At 44.4% G+C, this 18,836-nt stretch overlaps 1 protein-coding gene across 4 annotated transcripts in view; it reads right to left on the reverse strand.

Annotated features, from left to right (window-relative positions):
* adgrd1 (adhesion G protein-coupled receptor D1) overlaps window positions 1–18,836 on the reverse strand; it is a 29,277-nt gene that overhangs the window by 3,341 nt on the left and 7,100 nt on the right. For 2 of the 4 annotated variants that reach the window (XM_041936883.1, XM_041936884.1), the window contains 9 exons: window positions 18,115–18,238; window positions 17,682–17,789; window positions 16,340–16,415; window positions 15,017–15,158; window positions 5,534–5,607; window positions 4,807–4,930; window positions 3,055–3,158; window positions 2,662–2,773; window positions 2,217–2,370 (listed from right to left, as the gene is read on the reverse strand). In XM_041936883.1, the coding sequence (XP_041792817.1) occupies window positions 2,217–2,370; window positions 2,662–2,773; window positions 3,055–3,158; window positions 4,807–4,930; window positions 5,534–5,607; window positions 15,017–15,158; window positions 16,340–16,415; window positions 17,682–17,789; window positions 18,115–18,238 (1,018 nt within the window). Of the gene's footprint in view, window positions 1–2,216; window positions 2,371–2,661; window positions 2,774–3,054; window positions 3,159–4,806; window positions 4,931–5,533; window positions 5,608–15,016; window positions 15,159–16,339; window positions 16,416–17,681; window positions 17,790–18,114; window positions 18,242–18,836 lie in introns of all 4 variants that reach the window. The other 2 variants (XM_041936882.1, XM_041936885.1) reach the window with 1 other exon arrangement.

An 18,836-nucleotide genomic window follows, 5' to 3' on the forward strand; every position in this document is an offset into this window, starting at 1 on the left:
TTCACGAAAAATGTCACATATACCCACGACTGGATTAACATTCAGTGGGCCCCGAGGCGAAAACGTGACGTGTGTCTTTGCACTGAAGCGCCAATCATGTTCAGTGTGTATATAACTAATCGTGGCAGCTTCATTATATTTGCTGTAGTGATTGATTTGTGGTAATTACAGTATATTAAACACAAATTCATTCATGGATATGCAACAAGTCTCGTTGTTCCAGCGGCCTCGTGGTTAAAATGAACACACTGCTGCACGTCGTTTCCCCTCAACTCTCTACTGTACGAGGTAGTTTACTATAGTGTGTATAGTATAATATAACTGAAGTATAGAAGAGTCACTGTTACTGTTTGTGCTTCATTTAAAGTGTGTTTGACAGATACTTTTAAAAAGTCTGCTTCTAAACAGACGTCAGTAAGTTCTACTAAAATCTATTTAAAGTGAATAAACTCATTCTGCAGTACTTACAGTGGCATTTAAAGTACTTATAAAAGGTGTACTTTATTGTAAGTGTATGATAAATCGTACCAAATTACAATAATAGTAATAAAGTGTACTTATGAAAAGTGAACTTATTTTCAAGTTGTTAGTAAAACAGTATTAGCAGCTTAATTCAAGTCTACTTTGATTATACTTCATTTGAAGTATATTTAAGTATATTTACAACACATTGGTGAGATAATACAGCTGTACTGTGAGTGTGTTTTGAAAGCTCATCAATCCTGATTTTCACTGGTGGACTTCAGTTTGTAAAACTATTACACTTCAAGTATACTCAAGTATTTCTCAGGTGGTACTGAAGGATTACTTTAGTACACTTAAGTTTACTTGAAGGTGACAAAAAATACACAAAGTGTACTTAATATTTTTTCACCTGTAAAAAAACATGCTAAACATCATCTATTAAGAAGTATTTAGCACCAGATTTTATACCTGATGACATGATTAGGAAATCATGTCAGACATTAACACTGAGCTTTGGTTTTGCAGGTTAGGGTTAGGTTAGGTGCGCTGTGGAGTTTCCTCCTTAACAAATGTTGTTATGTTCACATTCAGTGCTTCTCAACAAAGCTGTGGTTAACTGATGCTGATGCCTTTTTAAATCTCTCTTAAAGTCTTCTTCTTCTCTGCCTTTGTTGGCACACTGCAGATTTTTGTCCTGCTAACTGCCACCCACAGCAGCTCAGCAGAGTACTGTTTGAACCAGTGGCAGGAGTGTGTACAATACAAACAATACGTGGATCTGCTCTTTTAAACAGAGCCCCATGACTCTATTTGTGGTCACAAATAGAACAGGGCACCTTTAATCAATACACCACAAACAAAAACTGACACGCGCTAAACGTGAGGCCTTCAGGCCCCTGTGGACCGGTGCCCATCACAGGGTTAGTCATGCAGCCTTGTTAGTGAGAGCATCATCATGAACGCAGCAGAGTAGACCTGCACAGACAAGCAGGGGCTGAGCAGCCATTAAAACATAATTCATTTGGTATTTTAACCTTCACCGCGCCTCAGTTAATTTTAGCAAACAGCCTCGTGGCCCTGGTAAACATCATGACACTCGTTATCCTGCCCATTGTAGCACCTGTCTTTGCAAACACTGTCAAACACCAGCGGTGGTTTTATTTATCTGCTAATTGCTGACTTCCCTGGAAACAACTCCTGATTGTGAGGCCTTGATGTTTACCCACATTTCCTTTAAAGGGGGAAATGAAAGCAGTCAACAGCCTTTATCACAGCTAATAGCAGCGGCAATTAATTATAAAACTTACTTTTTATGTATAACAGCTATACTTTTAACTGTCAGAAAAGTCTCCAGCACATAATTTGCAGTTGGCCACACAAAATGAAAAATTACTCCGGCCAGAAGAAAGGAAGTAATAAAAAAGGGATTGGTTTTCGTTCCACTAATGGGTTCAGCATGTGAAGGAGAGACTATGCATTCCTCAGCCGCCAAAGACAGTAAACGTATGTCCCAGATTCGTTTCATCTGTCCGTCAAACTCCGGTTCACTGAGAGCAGGACAGGCAGCGCTGGAATATGTCTCAAAGCAGATTTATTTAACAGGGTCACAGTTGTTTACAATATTTGACCAATAAAGAACAAGAACAATGACACAAGCTGACATAATGTGTTCAGATCAAATATAAGAAAACAGACAGGTGTTTTTTCATAGTCTGAATGTGGCAGATATGACCCGAGTGCAGCAGACCTACCCCAGCCAATGCCGTAGTAGTAGAAGTGTTTGCTGCCCTCAGAGCCGAACACCTTCACCACCATACTGTAGAGGTGGAGGCCCTCCACCAGCATCCAGGCGAAGGCGCTCAGAAAGAAGAAGTGAAGCAGGACGGCCATGACCTTACAAGGCAGCTGCGACAGACAAAACATCCTCCTCTTCATTATTATTTACTACGCTTTATCATTAAAAGGCATCTTGCTCATCGACATTTTTACCCCTCTGTTCTTCTTCTCGAGCCCCAGTTTGTTTTTTTTTGTTTTATATTTACTGTCATCTTGATTTTAATCATTTACTTGTACTTTAACTCATAACCCTGATTCATTTTATTGAACTTATCATCTTCATGACGTTTTTCTTTATTGTCTTCATCATCATCATCATCATCATCATCATCATCAAGGTAATCTGTGCCGTGTACCCACCGTGCCCGGCTCGAAGCGAGCGCTGATGAGCAGTAAGATCTCGGCCACCAGGATGGCAAAGGACAGGTTGGCGTGGATGTGGTAGCGCTGGTTACGGATGGTACTCACTGAACTGCAGAGCAGCAGGAGGACAGCATCACATTAATCACTACTGCAGTACTTTATAGAGCAGTACTGCAGTACTTTATAGAGCTAACAGGCAGTATTTAAAACATACATTTAAATGTTTTGAATGCAGATGAACAAAACATGTTTATGACCACACAGATTTTAGAGGATTCCTGAAGAAGAATTTACAGAATATTTATATACAGTATGAAGAGTTTGAGTTAAACTTGCTTGATTAAGTGTGTGATATGTTCTTAAAAAGGTTGCTAATGTGATGATACTCACGACAGAACAGCAAAAGTGACCAGAGTGATGGCAAGACAGAAGATGGAAATGGAGCAGCCAACATAACCAATGGTTGATAGTGCCACCCTGTGGCCGGCAGTGAGCTGTGCACAGAGACACAAGACGACGTGCAAGAAGAAGAGTTATTTCACCCACATGGTGGATCGGCACATTGTGCAACATCGTGCCTGTTTCATTAAAGTCAAAGGGGATCTGTGGAGTTTGTGACACTCATCAGTATTTCTCAGTCAGGCTGCTCTTCAACAGGCTCACTGGCTTACTCTGGCTTAATCCTCCTGTGTCAGCAATAAAAAACACTTCTACATGACAGATATTCACATATTTTGTGCATTTGTTTTTACATGTTCCCTATTTTTGGTACAACTTGTTTGGAGTCACAGTCTGAGTGACAGCGATCATTGTGCCTCTCCATACGTCCACGTCCACGCGCTCGGCCTCGCGCATCAGCGCCGTTTTGGAGTTCAGGCTATTTTGAGGGTTTGGGTTTGATTCTCCATTAACAGTCTTCACATGTGCCTTGTCATTATGAGGGCAGAGGAGTCTCAGCCTTCCAGAAAAGGGATACGTGGGATGTTCCCTCGCAGCTGAGGGATGAGGCAGCCCACTAATTAGAGACTGGCCGAGGGAAAGTATAGCATCAAATAGACTTCTGCTCCTTAAATACAGCGCTGGCCCACTTAGCTCCTCTTTTCTATAAAAAGAAGCCATTGTGGATGTTGACTGTACTCCAACGGCACATATTCTTGGATAACAAAGGGTTAGAGTGTGGTGACAGTGTACACAGGTTTGGAACTGCTCGAGATGGAGATAATATAAGTGTAAGATGCTGCGCAGGACGCTGCTCAGAGCAGAGACCTGATTGGTCGTTCCCCCACATGTTTTAAAGGGACAGTTTGTGAATGATGCTCCAAAGTGCAGTTTCTGGTCTCTTCAGAGGAATGGACCACTGACTTATGCAGCGACCCAGAAGAACCACGCTTCATCATGGTTGTCCAAAGTACTTCTGTATAAAACCACCAGTCAAACCGACATTGTGAAGGCCTGCTTGCAGTTGACCTCGAGGGTGGAACAATAAACTGTCCAGAGGCTGCAGTGGGGGCTTCTGGTTGGTGGGTTACTGTGCGGTAAACCGCCGCTTCCTGTCCAATTATGTTCCTACAAATGCACTTACGGTACTTTGCGACGAGGACACAGAGGGAGGGACACACTTTTGAATTCAGCTGGAGGGATAAACTTTCCTCTACAGAGCAATGTGAGGTTTACTGCTTCTGAAAATGTCCCAAAAGCAGATTAAATGAAAAGCTCTGAGGGGGAAATCATCAACAGGCCGTTTTCACAGCAGACATTTTGACTCGTCACGGCAGGAAAAGCACGGGTGTGACTATTAACATTAAAGGTACGACACGCAACAAATGAGGGGCAGCATATCACCTGAGTAACTGCTGCTAACTGTAACTGCCATCAGCTAGTTAGCTCAGTTAGCTGTGCAGGTAACAGCCAGTCAATGGGGCCGCAGAGGATTTTGAGTGTTCACTGGGACGCAGTAATAGAAATAGAAACAGCTCATTCACCAGCTAGTCGCTCACTTCGCCTGTCCGGTGCTTGGTGCTGGGCAGGGAACGTACAGCTGATTTATTAGAGCTTTTTCACTGAAAGCAGCTGCCTGCAAATCATTGTTAATACAGAAACAATAAATAAGAGGAGCTTTAAAGAGCAGCCAAAATATCTTACCTTTAAGGGCACCACTTGCATAAGTATGGCAAAGTTGGTAAGATGGTTGCACAAACACACAGAGTACGTCATGTTTCCGTCTGAGCGTACGCAACCTTCGTTGGACCATACTCCCTCATGAGAACTGAGGAAGACGATAATTAGGTATTATTCACAGAGAGAATACGCCAGAGATAAGGTACTATGAAGGTGCTAGCACGGAGAGCAGATGCAGAGGAGAACAGGCAGTGCTGCTGGCAGGGATCACTCAACATGATCCACTGTGGGAGGCACACGGAGACGTTTCTTTGGTGAATGTACCAGGGCAGCCTGACAGGGCGATCCAATAATTCACATTTTTCTTGAGCTTCAGGGCAAAGGGGAGTGAGGAGAGGAAGCCCTCGGATCCAACTAAAACACACTCCCTTTTAAAATGATTTATGCTTTCTAAATAATGTTTTGGCTCCATTCATCAGATCACCATTTTGTTTTGCTTTTTTTCAGAGGGCTGTTGCTCAAGATACACTGAACTGAACCAGCAACACATGTAACGCTGGATGTTTTTGATTTGAATGAGAAAAGGGAAATACACCTTCTCCAAATCACTGGTCATTTCTTGTGATTTAAAACCTTAAAGGCTTAAATAAAGAATATGCAAAGAGTCAACAATCGAGATAAAATCTCTTTGGCCCTACATCTGAATGAATAATGGAGACACGCTGCGTCGGACTCATGAACACACACCCACCTGTAGTCCAGGAAGGCACAGTAGAGGAGGACTTTATTGCTCTGGTTTAGGACTTGCTCTTGCTGGTCTTTCGTCTGAAAAAGAAAAGCGAAATAAGTCTGAGCAAATTGTTCGGAAAATGTGCTTTGATCAAGAAGATGATGTGGAATATTTTAGACCCAAATTAGCGGCATTATTTCCCAAACGGCTTTCCTTTCCCTCTGCACGCTCACCAGAAGCATCGCATTTTGATTTAATAGATATGTTAAGGCTAAAAGATGGCTTGCTTGGCTTTGTTTTGTATCTAAAGCGGCAAAATCTGCTTTATTCTTTTTGCTTTGGATACAAAATGAAAATACTTAATGGGTGCTTAAATGGCCATAAAAGAAGACATGAACTAAAGAGGCGTGAGATCATACTGAAGGACGGACAAGAGACAGATCGACACTCAGCAAAGGTGATTATTACACTGAGAGAAAATCCCTTCTGTCTTCAAAAATCTTATTTGATTATAACTCACTTTTTCCGTGTCATTCCTTAATATGAGATTTGGAGTCCCCGGAGACAGTGAGCTAATGGCTACAGTGCAAGAATGCAGTAATTGGGGCTTGGCCCTGGTTTCAGGTCAAACCACTACCCTCCTCAATCTGTCATCCGAAGAAAACAACACTTTCATTGGCTGGCCGGGTGTACACCGAGAGGCTGCACACCTCTCCTCATTCCCCGAGACTCTCAGACTGAATAAGTGTATGATTAGATGGACTGTGTCTGCACTATTTCCTGCTGGAAAAAGTGAGAGCGAGAGTGAAACTGACAGTCAGGCTGTCTGTTTCCTGGCCCATAGGCTCCGTGATTCATATTACAAAGCGTAGCACAATACGTTGACTTCATTGTGAAACTAAATCGCTGCTCTCATTCTGTCTGTTTCGCACATGCAGCTCTTTAGTCATCATGTATTGTGACCTGGGAGTGAATGCAAGGGATAGATGTTCATGTGGCCCATTAGAGCAGGCAGCACAAAGCGTCCAAGAACCATGAGAGCGCCGTAAATGCAGCCCGTCATCACAAGCCGGCCGCCAGCTTTGAGGAGCTGCAAGCAACCCTGTGGGTGAATTTACTGCTCCCCTGTGGGCTTTAATAACTCACATCTCTTGTTGGGTGTAAATGAAAGCAGATGGAAGAGAGACAAACTGTAACTGGCACACTGTAAGCTTCGCTTTACAGTGTCATATTTGCTCTCTGCGATGGCTGAACCTTTAATGTTCCAGTGCAGTGAAGGAAGACTAATTACCCACATGAAGCACAAAATGTAAATCCTGGCTCATGGCATCGTTAACAAACCACAAGATGCACCAGGCACGAGCTAAAATGTACGCACTCACACGAGCAGCGCTGTTTGTGTGCTGTGCCTCCTCTCTAGCAACTGTCTGCTTGTGAAGCTTCCAGCGTGTGTTTGCTGATATCTGAGGAGAGGCGCGGGAACCTGAAAGTCAGATCTGGCCGAGCTTCGAGCGCACGCCGTTGTTCCCTTGTGCCCCGTGGCCTCAGCCGCCAGCCAGAGCTGGAGCTGGTGCTCCAGATCTTTATTAACAACAGAAGGCCAGCAAACACTGCCCTGGAAATGTCTTTGAGCATCGTAAGCAAAGAAGAAGGGAGTGGAACGTGATGCAAAGTGACTGATAAAGAGTCAGACAGAGGCTGATCAATCACTGATAGTCAAGGTGTTTCTGGTGCATCTATGCTACTCTGTCCCACTTTGTGCAGCTGTCCACCACAGCGCCACCTGCTACTCACTGTCCAGGGTAGTGAAGGTAACAGTATTAGCAGGAAATTGCATCAAAATGCATTTATTCTGCAGAAAAATGGTCCCTGTGACTGACATATCAGTATATATGACATTATTAATCGAGTGGTTGCCAACGTAGGGGTCAGGTCTCCCCTGAAGGGTCACAAGATAAATCTGAGAGGTCATCCAAGATTAATGGGGTGAGAAGAATAAATCATTCTTGTTGTGTGTAATATCAGATAATTTCTCCTCTTTAGGTTTCAAACAGTTATTTAAATGTAATAAGTTTAGAGATTGGAGGTCGCTCTTCGGTGGACGGCAAACGACTCACAGACACCTGAAACGGGACAAGTGACCCCAACTGGACATTTTTTAAGGGGTCATGAACTAAAAAGGTCAGAAACTTCTTCTTGAATGTTTGTTAATTGTATTTTTACGGATTTCCCTTTTGTTTAAAGGTAAAATCTAAATGCAAAAAGCTAAATAGCAACTTAACTGTAGCTGTAAAACAAATGTAACAAACAAATGCAGTAAATGTACTCCCTTTGTGTACTTTCCACCACTGGCAGCTGTAACACATGGAGCGAGGCCCGGCTGTTATTAACAGCTGCAGGGGGATAAAAGGACTGTAGATCATGATGCAACCTTTTTGGAGGGAACAAGCTTCTTAGCTGCCATGTCATCAAAACATACCTGTAACATGATAGTGTTTTACATGAGAGATATTTAATGGTGTATTCCGATGACGACACACCCCTAACCAGCCATTTACACCATCCGTCTAACCCAAAGCACGCCGCGGCCTTTGGCTGTTTAACGACTGCGTTGAGCCTGTCGGGTAAAATGACGAGGGACGAAAATAAACACTCTCATGCATCACAAAAGCGTATAAGTCGTAGATGACACACAGAACCCAGCAATTTGTTTAAATGCGAGCTTCTCCGTCCTCCGCGGCGTCTTTCAGACCTCCCGTGACTGGCAGGGCTGGAAGCCGGAGCCTCGCTGCGGTCGAGCCGGCACATGTCTCCGCAAATCCTAAGACATCGGGCAGCGCCGGGCCAATTTCAATCTTAGCTTTTGACAGCTGGTTCTCAAGCAAGGCGCTAATAAAGACAAGATGGAGAAAGAGCACCACCCATAATCCTTGTTTCAACAGTCAGTTTCAAACAGACAGGCTCACACACACACACACACACGGCCGTGTTTCCATCACTTTTGGGAACATTACATTCAGACATATATTCATTTCCTGGAGACTTACCATGAACCTTATCCTAAAATGTAATGATTTACATTATGGGGACTTGCATACTGTCCCCATAAGGAAGACGAGTCCCCACAATGACTGTAAAAACAGATTTATGTTCCCACAATGTGAGTAATACACACACACACACACACACACACACACACACACACACACACACATCTACTTCTATCTGATTTATTCTTTATTGAAATCAACCTGATTAACTTGCGGCTTCGTTTTCACCACCAGCATTAAGTCTTTTCAAACTTTCACAGCAGATCTGAGCACTGAACTGTTTTTTTAGGATTATCCTGAGTGTGTGCAGTGCAGGTCTAACACTGAACCCAGTTGAACCCACTGCTAACAAACTCAAACGGAGACATTAAAACATCTTATTTCAGTCCCAGTGGAAAATAAAATGGATCAAATCTGATCCGAGCTCTGATTGAAAGAATATGAAGTGTTCTTGACCTTTTTGGAAACAGCAGTTTTTGGAACATTTACGACTTTTTTCCAGAGCTTGATATTAACTTGAGAGCGTGAGACGTAGCAGAATGCTACAGAAAGGGCGAGCGAGTGGACCTGGGATAAATACGAAATATCGCCAGTTAAAAAAAGTCCTGCGCACACCCACACATTCCATCCAGCACTGGTACAACAATACGCAGCCATGAGAGCGAAGCAGCAAAGAGGTCTAAATACAGGCTTCGCGTGAGCTAAATTTAAAAAGCAGCAGAAAATATTACACAACAGTGTGAGCGAATAAGTAAGCCATCTTCTCCTTTTCCCTCAAACGTTCCAAATATTTGAGCAGAGAGAGAGCCAGGGTGTAATTTGGACTGCGCTCTCTGCATTTGGTAGAGATATCAGTTCGGAGCCCAGAACAGCATCGAAACTCATCAGTCGCACTTTGAACGACGGCAACGCTTTCCTCAGAGCTGCCGTCGTCCCCTGTCGCTGTGGAAGTGTACAGTAGGTGAAAGCGCTGAAATGTGAGTCAACAGAAGGGCTGGCTGACACGCTGCCAGGTTTCGACAATGGCTAAATTGTTCTGCATAACAACAGAGAGGCCATGCACGCGTTTCTCAAAAGCTGCATTGACTGCTGTTAAATTTAGGCAGGGAAGGAAACTCTTTATTGCAGCATGTCTGGAAAGGCACACGGAGGTATGGTGTCACTTTACTCAGTCCAGCAGGCTCAAAAACACCAGCTACAGCTCAGACCGCCACCTGGAGTTTGAGAAATTACCCAACAACCCACCTTAAGGTCGACATATTAAAGCGTCACACTGACAGGACCTGCAGCTCTGATGGAGAGCAGATCTCAGAGATGTTATAACAGAGCTTTTCACTCAGAGGTCGAACTTACGCTGATCCACATTCAGCATGTGGAGTTAGCATCTGAATCCACGCAGCACAACACAACTGGCCCGGAGTGAGCTCATGGTGTCGGGGGAGATGTAATAAGACGTGCAGCTGTGGTCTCAGCTCAGTGTCTGAGGTAGACACAGAAAACAACGAGATGTGTTGATAGGTATTCAGGGTGTGAGGAAAACAGAGCGAGCGGCGGACGCTCGCAGAAATACTGGACTGTGGCTACAAAACAGCGAGCGGTGTCTCCTTTCCTTTTAGAACTAAACTGAGACGACAAGCGGAGATGTTCTCCATGCATGAATTCACCCGCTCAGTTCCCTCAGGCGTTCATAAGAGGCCCCTGTAATATTTCTCTGGTTTCTGGCCTGTTTCCGTAGGAACAACATGTGGTTATAGCACCCGCTGCAAACAGCAAAAAAAACTCAAGGGTTCAAATTTTCAATAAAAAAAACAACAAAAACAAACTTTGCTTTTGTGAAGATCTGAGTGCAGACTCAGAACTGTGAAACTCAAAGTTCCCACACTGTGTGTGACAGTGAAGTTACACAGGAGCATGCCAACAGTCACAACTCTGTTATGTTACTGTCTTTACGGTTGAAATCAGACCCACTTTAAATTAAACTAACTTATTCTCTCTGGTTTAAATCTGCACTCAGAAGTTCACAAAACAGGGTTTCTGCAGCATTTAACAAATTAATTTAAGACCTTTTTAATTCCAGAATCTAATTTATTTGCTGTTTCGAATGCATATATGTGTGATATATAATGTATGAATGTAATCATACTGATCATACTGAAGCATGAAAGTATGCTGGAAAATGAATTATATGCCCTTGATTATTGATTATTATTAAAGCTGAAACTGATTATATTCTCATTATCAGCTAATCTGCAGATGATGTTCATGAACTGTTTGGTCTAAAATATCAGAAAATAGTGAACAACTTGTTTTGAGGCCAAAACCTAAAGATTTTTAGATTTTCTTTAACTGTCAGATGAGAAAAGATTCAGAAAAGCAGAAAATTCTCACATTTGAAAAGCTGGAACCAAATATTTTAATTTTTAGTGCTTCATCTTGAAAAATGGCTTAAACAATAGATCAGTTGCTAAAATAGTTTCAGATTCATTTTCTGAGCAGCAGAGGGATTAAATGAATGACAAATTCATTTGAGTTTCAGCTGGAATCAACACGTCCGGTGTGAGACAATGAGCTTCGTCGCTGCTGTAGCTAACCCCTGTAGCAACAATCCCGACTCTAGTTTAGAGGATTAAAACGTCTCCCAACAGGCTGCGATCAGATGCAACAACAGTTTGAAACTTCAGCAGGAAAGAGAACGTTTCAGACTTTTGTACATCAAATTTCAAGATGTTTTAATTAAACTTTAAAAGAAACTGAACTCACTGCTTTTTAAGACTTTCTGTCTCTGCATGACCTTCATGTTGTCACACAAATTGAATTCAGATGAGCTTAAATGTCTCACGCAGAGTTTTGTCGCAGGTTTATAAAGATGTACAGTACAACCAAAGGCTTTTAAAGTCTCTCCGAACATCATTTTAAAAGCTCTAAATCTTTTTTGGCCTCCTCCTCTGCAGCCACAGAAAGACCGATCAGACCTTTTCCATTCTGCTCTGTTCAGCACACAGCGAGAGGTGGTGGTCGCGAGGTTGGAGGGGCGACGGAGAGGGAGAGCTGAATGGGAGGAGCTGCAAAGAGAGGCTCTAAATCTTCTGGCTGGAGAGGAAAAGCAATAGCCAGACCTCCATCTGCGACTGATCAGCGTGTTGGCTCACGCCGTGTTTGTATGTGTGTCGGTGTATGGATGGGTGTGGGTGTTTGAGAGAGAGAGACGGAGGAGATTTTGCCCACAAGGTTTAAGATGGGCGTGTGCTGGGAGTTATAAAAAGACTGGCAATAAAGAGTGATTATTATTGTGGCAGAGAGGACTGATAGCAGCGCTGGCTTACACCATCACAGCATTAAGAGCGCGGGTATCAGAAAGTGTTGAGTAACCTTTGTGTGTTGAACAATTAATCCATTATTTTCTGCACGTATAGGAAGCTCCGACCCGTCTAGACCTCTTTGTAAACACAAACCGCCCAGTTTATCCTCTCTGCCCCTGACCTCTGTGCTCACTTCCCACCAAACCCTCCGTCGTGTTCTTTAAAAGCTGGATTCAGCTTAACGGAAAACTTGCTCGCGACAGCTTTTTGTCCAGTCACTTGTCACATTTTAAAATCTGGAGCCAAAAGAAAAAATCATGCTTTTATTCAGTGTGCGTGGAAAGGAAGCCGGTTAAGCAAACGCTTGACATTTGGGGAAATATTCTGAATCTGAGAAGATTAAGGCTGCAGCTAGCAGCCAGTTAGCTTAGCACAAAGACTGGAAACAGAGGAAAACAGCTAGCCAAGAACACGTCCTGTCAAGGTGATATAAAGGTGTGAACTTCAGAGGTGCTGGTCGGGGTTTGTTTTGGTTTGCTTTGGACCGAGCCAGGCTAGCAGTTTCCCTCTGTTTCCGGTCTTTAAGCTAAGCTAAGCTAACTAGCTGCTAGCCGTAGCCTTATATATAAAACAGTTATAAAAGAGGTATGGATTGTCTCATTTAACTCCTCAGCAGCGAGCAAATAATAAAATGTCAACCTTCTTCTTTAAAGTGAATGATTCGAGGGGCGGGTCGAGGCCATCGGCGGTCTCTCAGTGCTGCCACGCCGTTCCACCCTTCGCCTTGGCTCTTCTTATGGAGCCGCCAAACTAACACGCTGCTTTATAAGCCCGTAAAGTCAGGCCCTCTTGTCAAAGTCTGCTTTTTAAATCCTCTCAGCTTTGACCCTATAAATCGACTCTGCTCATGAAATCAATCTTTCCATTCATTCACTTCATACCATCAGTGTGATGCTTTGACAGAAGAAGGATAAAGGGAGGGAGGTGTCGGCCTTTTTATGTATGCATTAATGTTTAACTGCGGACCCCAGCGCCTCCCACCCGCCCTTTTCTGCCCCTCTCCTGTGTTAGGCCGTCTCAAACCGAACTGGACTCAGACAGCTGTGATAAATCACTGGTGGAGCCAGGGTCCAATCAACGCCGCAGACGAACGGCGTGAGAAAGCATGTGGGCCTCCGGCAGCCTTGATAACACCTTGTCTGGGTATCAGACCTGCTCCGCTGTGCCACGTATGTGATGGCGGCACCTCATGTCTGACTGAGTCAGCTGGGAATGGCGTGACCTCACCGGGCTGTTTGAGAGGGCGTCAATCAAGACTGCAAGGTCACTACGCCACCAACCACATGGCTTTGACCTTCAGTGAGTGCTACCTGCCGTTACACAAGGTTCTTTACCGGCTGGCGACCCCATCAATCCACGGTACAATGGACGTTATCGCGGCAGGCGTCAGATAGTGAAAATGGATGAGACCTGGGTCTGAGCCAGGACAGTAGGCGACTGTTTGTACAGTGCGAGACGGCACACAGGACATATTGTAACCATGACAGCATGAAAAGACGGATGAGGAAGCTGACACACTCAGTGCCCCCCCACCTGGTTTTAATGAAGTCGCCGGGTGCTCGTCTGCTTTCTGAGGATAAGCAGAGAGGTCAGCCGCAAATCACTGACTCTCGGCCACTGAGCCGGTGCCGTGAGAGGACATCTTTGAGGTTTAACTTGCGCTCACAGTAAAGAGCAGCATAAACAATGACGGCAAAGGTCTGCCACATACTGCGCGAGCCGCCCTCCCTGCCTCCGAGCTAGGGAGGCGATAAGTACCCAGCGGCTGCCAGACGCATTAAAACTCCAAAAATAGTCGCTTTTTGACAAAATCCAACAGGTCTGCGCAGCAAAACAAGCCTTTTTCTGGACGCCATCACAGCCAAAAGCGCCGCTTGCCAAATTACGATGCAGCTCCTAAATATAAATCATCGTCCGAGCTATGCGGCCTAAGCCGAGCTGAAAAGCGCTGGCATTGTGCGTTCCAATCAGTACGCGTTAGTCTAACAGCTTATTCATAACGGGCCAGAGGGGAAAGAATGTAGGAAACCTGATTTATCCTTAAATCAGAGGTGAAGGCAATCAAACTAAAATAGAAACACCTCGAGCGGGCCGACAGCAGAGCTGCTGAGCATCTCCAGCTCCCCCGTAACAAAGGAGATTATAAGGCCTCTCCCATGGTGTCCGTTAAAACAAACACAGCAATCACTGTCACAGGAACCAAGCCAGATAAATGCAGCATAAACATTTATTTCACCAGGGAAAATGAAGGCAAACAAAGCAATATTACCATGGTTTCATTTGTGGAGAGAAAATAATGTGTTCACTTCAATAGAGAGTGAATAATTCTTGTCGGACTTGTAAATTAAACAAAACTGCATTGTTGTGGGTTTAGTCAACTGGTTTTGTTAACTGCCTCATTAATGCCAGTGTATGATATTCTAATAGGCTATTAACACAGTTTATTTAGATGACAGGAACGCCCCCGCAGGCCAGTCGATGTGCAACAGATGAAAAAAAACAAACATGGCTGTGAAGCGCGCTGCCACATTTCTGACTTTACAGGGAAACAAGCTAATGCGATACACATTTTAAAGTTAATCTTCATTATGAGCTTCAACTGCATTTCCCATGGAAAACTGGCACCGCCGCTGCCATAAAGCAGCAAAGAAAAAAATATGTTGTTCATAAAAGAAAGTTATTGTTCCTTTCAAAGCGCCCTAAGCCTGCAGTTCAAATGTCCATAATCAGTTTGCTTTCTGGAAGCCACATGCTCCGCGAGGAAAAACTTAGGCAGGCTAATGAAAACCAAAATAGGCTTCGCTCTCCGTGCTGGTGGGTGCCCAGCTGCACAGGCCTCGGTCACTGATATACGCTCATCTTCTTACATAAGAGAACGCCAGAAATAGAGCTGATGGATTTCATATGGGGGGATCCGGCTACTGGACCCACAGGCAAACCGCCACCCTCTTCCCTCTGATAAGGTGGCTGTCCCACACCTAACGACTGTGCCCGCCGCCCAGAAAAGCACTCCAGTCTCCCAGTATGAGTGACTCACATGGAGGGTAAATGAGTCAGATGAGAGGAAAGTGGGACATTGTCTGGGTGATTCTTACCAGAAAGTGGGTGAGGACAATCTTGATGAGAGGCGCTCCGGAGAGGTTGACTGACAGGGCCGGCGAAGGCTCCACTTTCAGAGAGATCAGACAGCTCGCTACCTGGATCTTATGATCCTTGAAATCAGACGCTTCGTTAATCCTACGAGACAGAAATGAGGGGAGAGATGCAGAAGATGTAAGAAAGGTAACGTGCATGTCAATGCAAGAACAAGAAAAAAGCAATAAAATGGGACAAATATTACTTAAAAAAAGCAAAATTATGCAAGCAGAGCTGGTAAATTTCACGTATGGAGATTTTCTCAAAGAACTGACAGTTTTCTTAAAAGAAGAAAGAAGAAATTCTGACTTCTACAGAGCAGTTTTGTTCTTGTCAGTGTTGATCAAACAGCTTCTGGAAATTCTGCTTTCAAGCTTTAAGTTACTCAAACGCAGTAATAAAATCTCAGCAGGAAGGTAGAAAGTCTTATTAAGATAATTAATGACAAAAAATGAAATGAGACATAGAAACTGCCCGATGAGACGATTTAACGTGTCAGACGTTTTTTGCAGCGTGACAAGAAGAAACAGACGCAGATATAAGAGTTACAAAAGAAAGAGACAGAAAAAAAGAGGTCAAACCAAATGAAGTCAGATAAATCAGAAAAAAAAAAACCCCCATCTGGCTCTCACATCAACACATCAGTGCTACACACCGGCCCACAGCAGTAGCATTCAAGTGGGACTTTGATCTTGCGGCCATATAATTAATCACACTGACAAGCAGCAGCACTGCATCAATAGCTTTTCAAGGCGATCTGATATGTGACATTGAGCTCACACAAGCATCACCTCTCTATCACCATCCAGAGGGGACCCCCCCGCCCACAGAGAATATGGAGAAAGCACAAAGTGGGAAGAACAGGCTGCTTGATCACTGTTATGTCAGGTTTGGTAAAAATAAACACGTGGAGTGGAACAAGCTGGTCCAGTGATGAGACGTGAAGCGAGGGGGGGGGGCATGTAGGGCTAATAGCAGGGTGTATCAGTCAGCGGAGGGTGAGTGGTGAGATGTGAGATAGGCGAGGGGACAGATAAGGCTCTGGCCTCAGGCATCAACCGTTCTGTGCTCCAGGAAGCGACGGCGCCTTAGGACCCGCCACACAGGAAGTACACAGAGCCTGTTGTTGTTGTTGAATAGCTTGAACTCATATTTGATTAAGTCACTCCACTTCTTTTTAGTAATTAAGATGTTATTTGGAACACATTTTCCTAGATTAAACCTTGCCTGGATTAACAAAATGCGAGGTCAGTTCCACACTGGACGCTGTCCCGTCCTCTTACCTGGTCTTAGCTGGGCTGATCTCTTTGTAGTAGTTGTGCATGTTGTGGTAGAAGAGGCCAACGATGGTGGTTTGAGCTGTGGAGGAGAAGACGACACACAGGAGCTGAACGTGAACGACATGGGCAGCGGGCTGAGAATGTAACGCAGAGCTGCTAAAATGCTCACAAAGAAGCCAAGTTAATTAACGGCTGCTTGCCGCCACACGCTGGCACCGGCCGGCTAATGGGACGGCCGTATACTCGCACAAGGGTGAAAGGGAGAGGACCACAAACCACGTGGATGTTGGGAAATCTTATGAAACCACTACATGACTTCACCAGGAGAGCGGGAGGTCTGGTCCCCCTCCCCTAATCTGACCTATCATCCAGCTCGGTCCCACCTCAATACTGCAAGATAAACAATGAAATTGGAGGAAATCCTTAATGGTCCTGTTCCTCCTTTCAAAGGCCCTCTACCCGGGCCCCGCTCGCTCTTACAACAAAAGCTTGCTGATCTTAAGCAAATGTGCGGGGTATATGCTGCAGGAGAGGTTTGAGCGTTTCCAACAGCTAATTTTGACAGAATGCCCCCCCCCCAGCAAGTCCCACGGGAGAGCTCAAGGTGGCCAGTTTGCTTGTACAACTCAGCTAAGGAAGAGAGAGAATATGGAAAAATATAATAAAGCATCCAAACACACCAATGTGTAGCATGCTCTCCGCTTAATTGGCGTATAAAACCTCCGCTCGGAGCACTTCACTCAGCCAGGTATTCAGAGCTATGAGTCAGTTTGGTCCTGGCTCTAATGTGTCAAACAACAACATATAGTCCATTTCTGATAACAGCCCTTTAATGGATTATTAAAACAGTTTATTCCAGTGATTGTACGGCCTGCGTGCCAGGTGGAGCCGAGGGAATCTGACCTGAACACAGAGTCAAACAAACAGAGTTTTAATGCCCGCCGTAATTACTGCTCTCCCTCACTCGGCTTTGTGAGTCCGTTGTTTTTAATGACAGAGGAAAGTGGAGAAAAAGTGCTCTCTCTCTCATTCTTTCTGTTTTGAATAAAAGGGTAACTGCCAACATTAAAGTCATAGCTGGATTTCTATGGCGCGCCATAAAGTCACACAAAAGCTCTCATGCCACTCCTGTCCTACACTGTATGCTACGTTAGCACTCTTAAATCTTAGCATAATAAATTACTGGCCAATAACAAGAGTCTCCCAGCTGGACAATTTTCTCTTGGCAGAATCAGAGCGCGGCTAATGTGCGCTATTCACAGTCAACCCAGAGAAGCTGCGACTTTCTCTACTCGGGCAGGTCGACTCCAGACGTGTCGCTGCGGCCTGGAACATCTGCACTTACACTGCATGGTGAAAGCCTCTCCAGGCACCGAGATGTAGTTCTTGCCCTGCGTGGGGAAGCGGTAATGCGGCAGGTTGTAGTTCTGTGGGAACTTCATCAGAGAGTAATCTGCAGGGGTCAGAGGTTAGAAAAAGCAAGACGTGTTGATAAAAATGGACGGAGAGGGAAGTGACAAGACTTATCTGTTTCATCAGGGGCGGATAAAAGACGGGAAACGACCTCTGGGAGAAAGACACGGGCAAGCTTAGAGGTAAACAAAATATTATGCAAAATGAGGGAGAGAGGGTCGACCTCGGCTTATCTGACCCGCATTTGTCCTCTGAATAACAAAACTAATGATGTCAGCTGGACGCTCCGTGTCCTTCTACCCTCACAGTGTCCACACAAACTGCAAACAGTGAGTCACCTTATGGAGCGCTGACAGCATGCTGACCTGCAACAAAAGATGTTCCACCCAGGGAGATGAGAGAGTTCGGGCTGGGCTCCAGGTTAGTCACCATATGTTCCATCACTCTGTCCACTGTCTCGATCAGGCCGCTGACCACAGGAGTGGACTGCTGCTGGACAAAAAGACAAACGATCGTAGTCAATTCGCAGCAACGTCCACCGCTGCTCCAGGCTAACCCGCTGAGAGGTGTCACATCTTTACAGCGACATCTCTTGAATTTAGATGTTTCTTCCCAGGTTCAATCTACGAATGTAGAATAAGTCACGATAAAGGGGCACTCCACCAGTTTTATACACGAAGGTCAATTTACTTGTAAAAACACTTGTATAATATCTTCTGTGTCGATGGAGGAAGCCTTCCAAAGTCTAAGAAAATAACCCTCATTATGTCATCAAGGTCATTTCAACTCTGAGATGAGAATTTTACAACAGACAGCCTGTAACAAGTGGAAAAGTTTGAGAACAGTATTTACCAGATCGGATGGGACAATGAAATCATGCTGTTGGTTGCATTACGACTGTTATTATTATTATCCACTGTTTTTGACTCATAGGAACTAAAAGTCAGGACGTTTTAAACTGTCTCTTGTGAGTCCCCAAACCTGGAGGACCCCTAATAAACTAAAACTAAAAAGCTTTACTGCTGAACAGATTCCCATTTAAAGTGAGAGTGTTGCTAAACAGCAGCCACTCTGGCTACAAATGACA

This window comes from Chelmon rostratus, chromosome 5, assembly GCF_017976325.1.
Source record: "Chelmon rostratus isolate fCheRos1 chromosome 5, fCheRos1.pri, whole genome shotgun sequence".
In the NCBI taxonomy this organism is placed as follows: domain Eukaryota; kingdom Metazoa; phylum Chordata; class Actinopteri; order Chaetodontiformes; family Chaetodontidae; genus Chelmon; species Chelmon rostratus.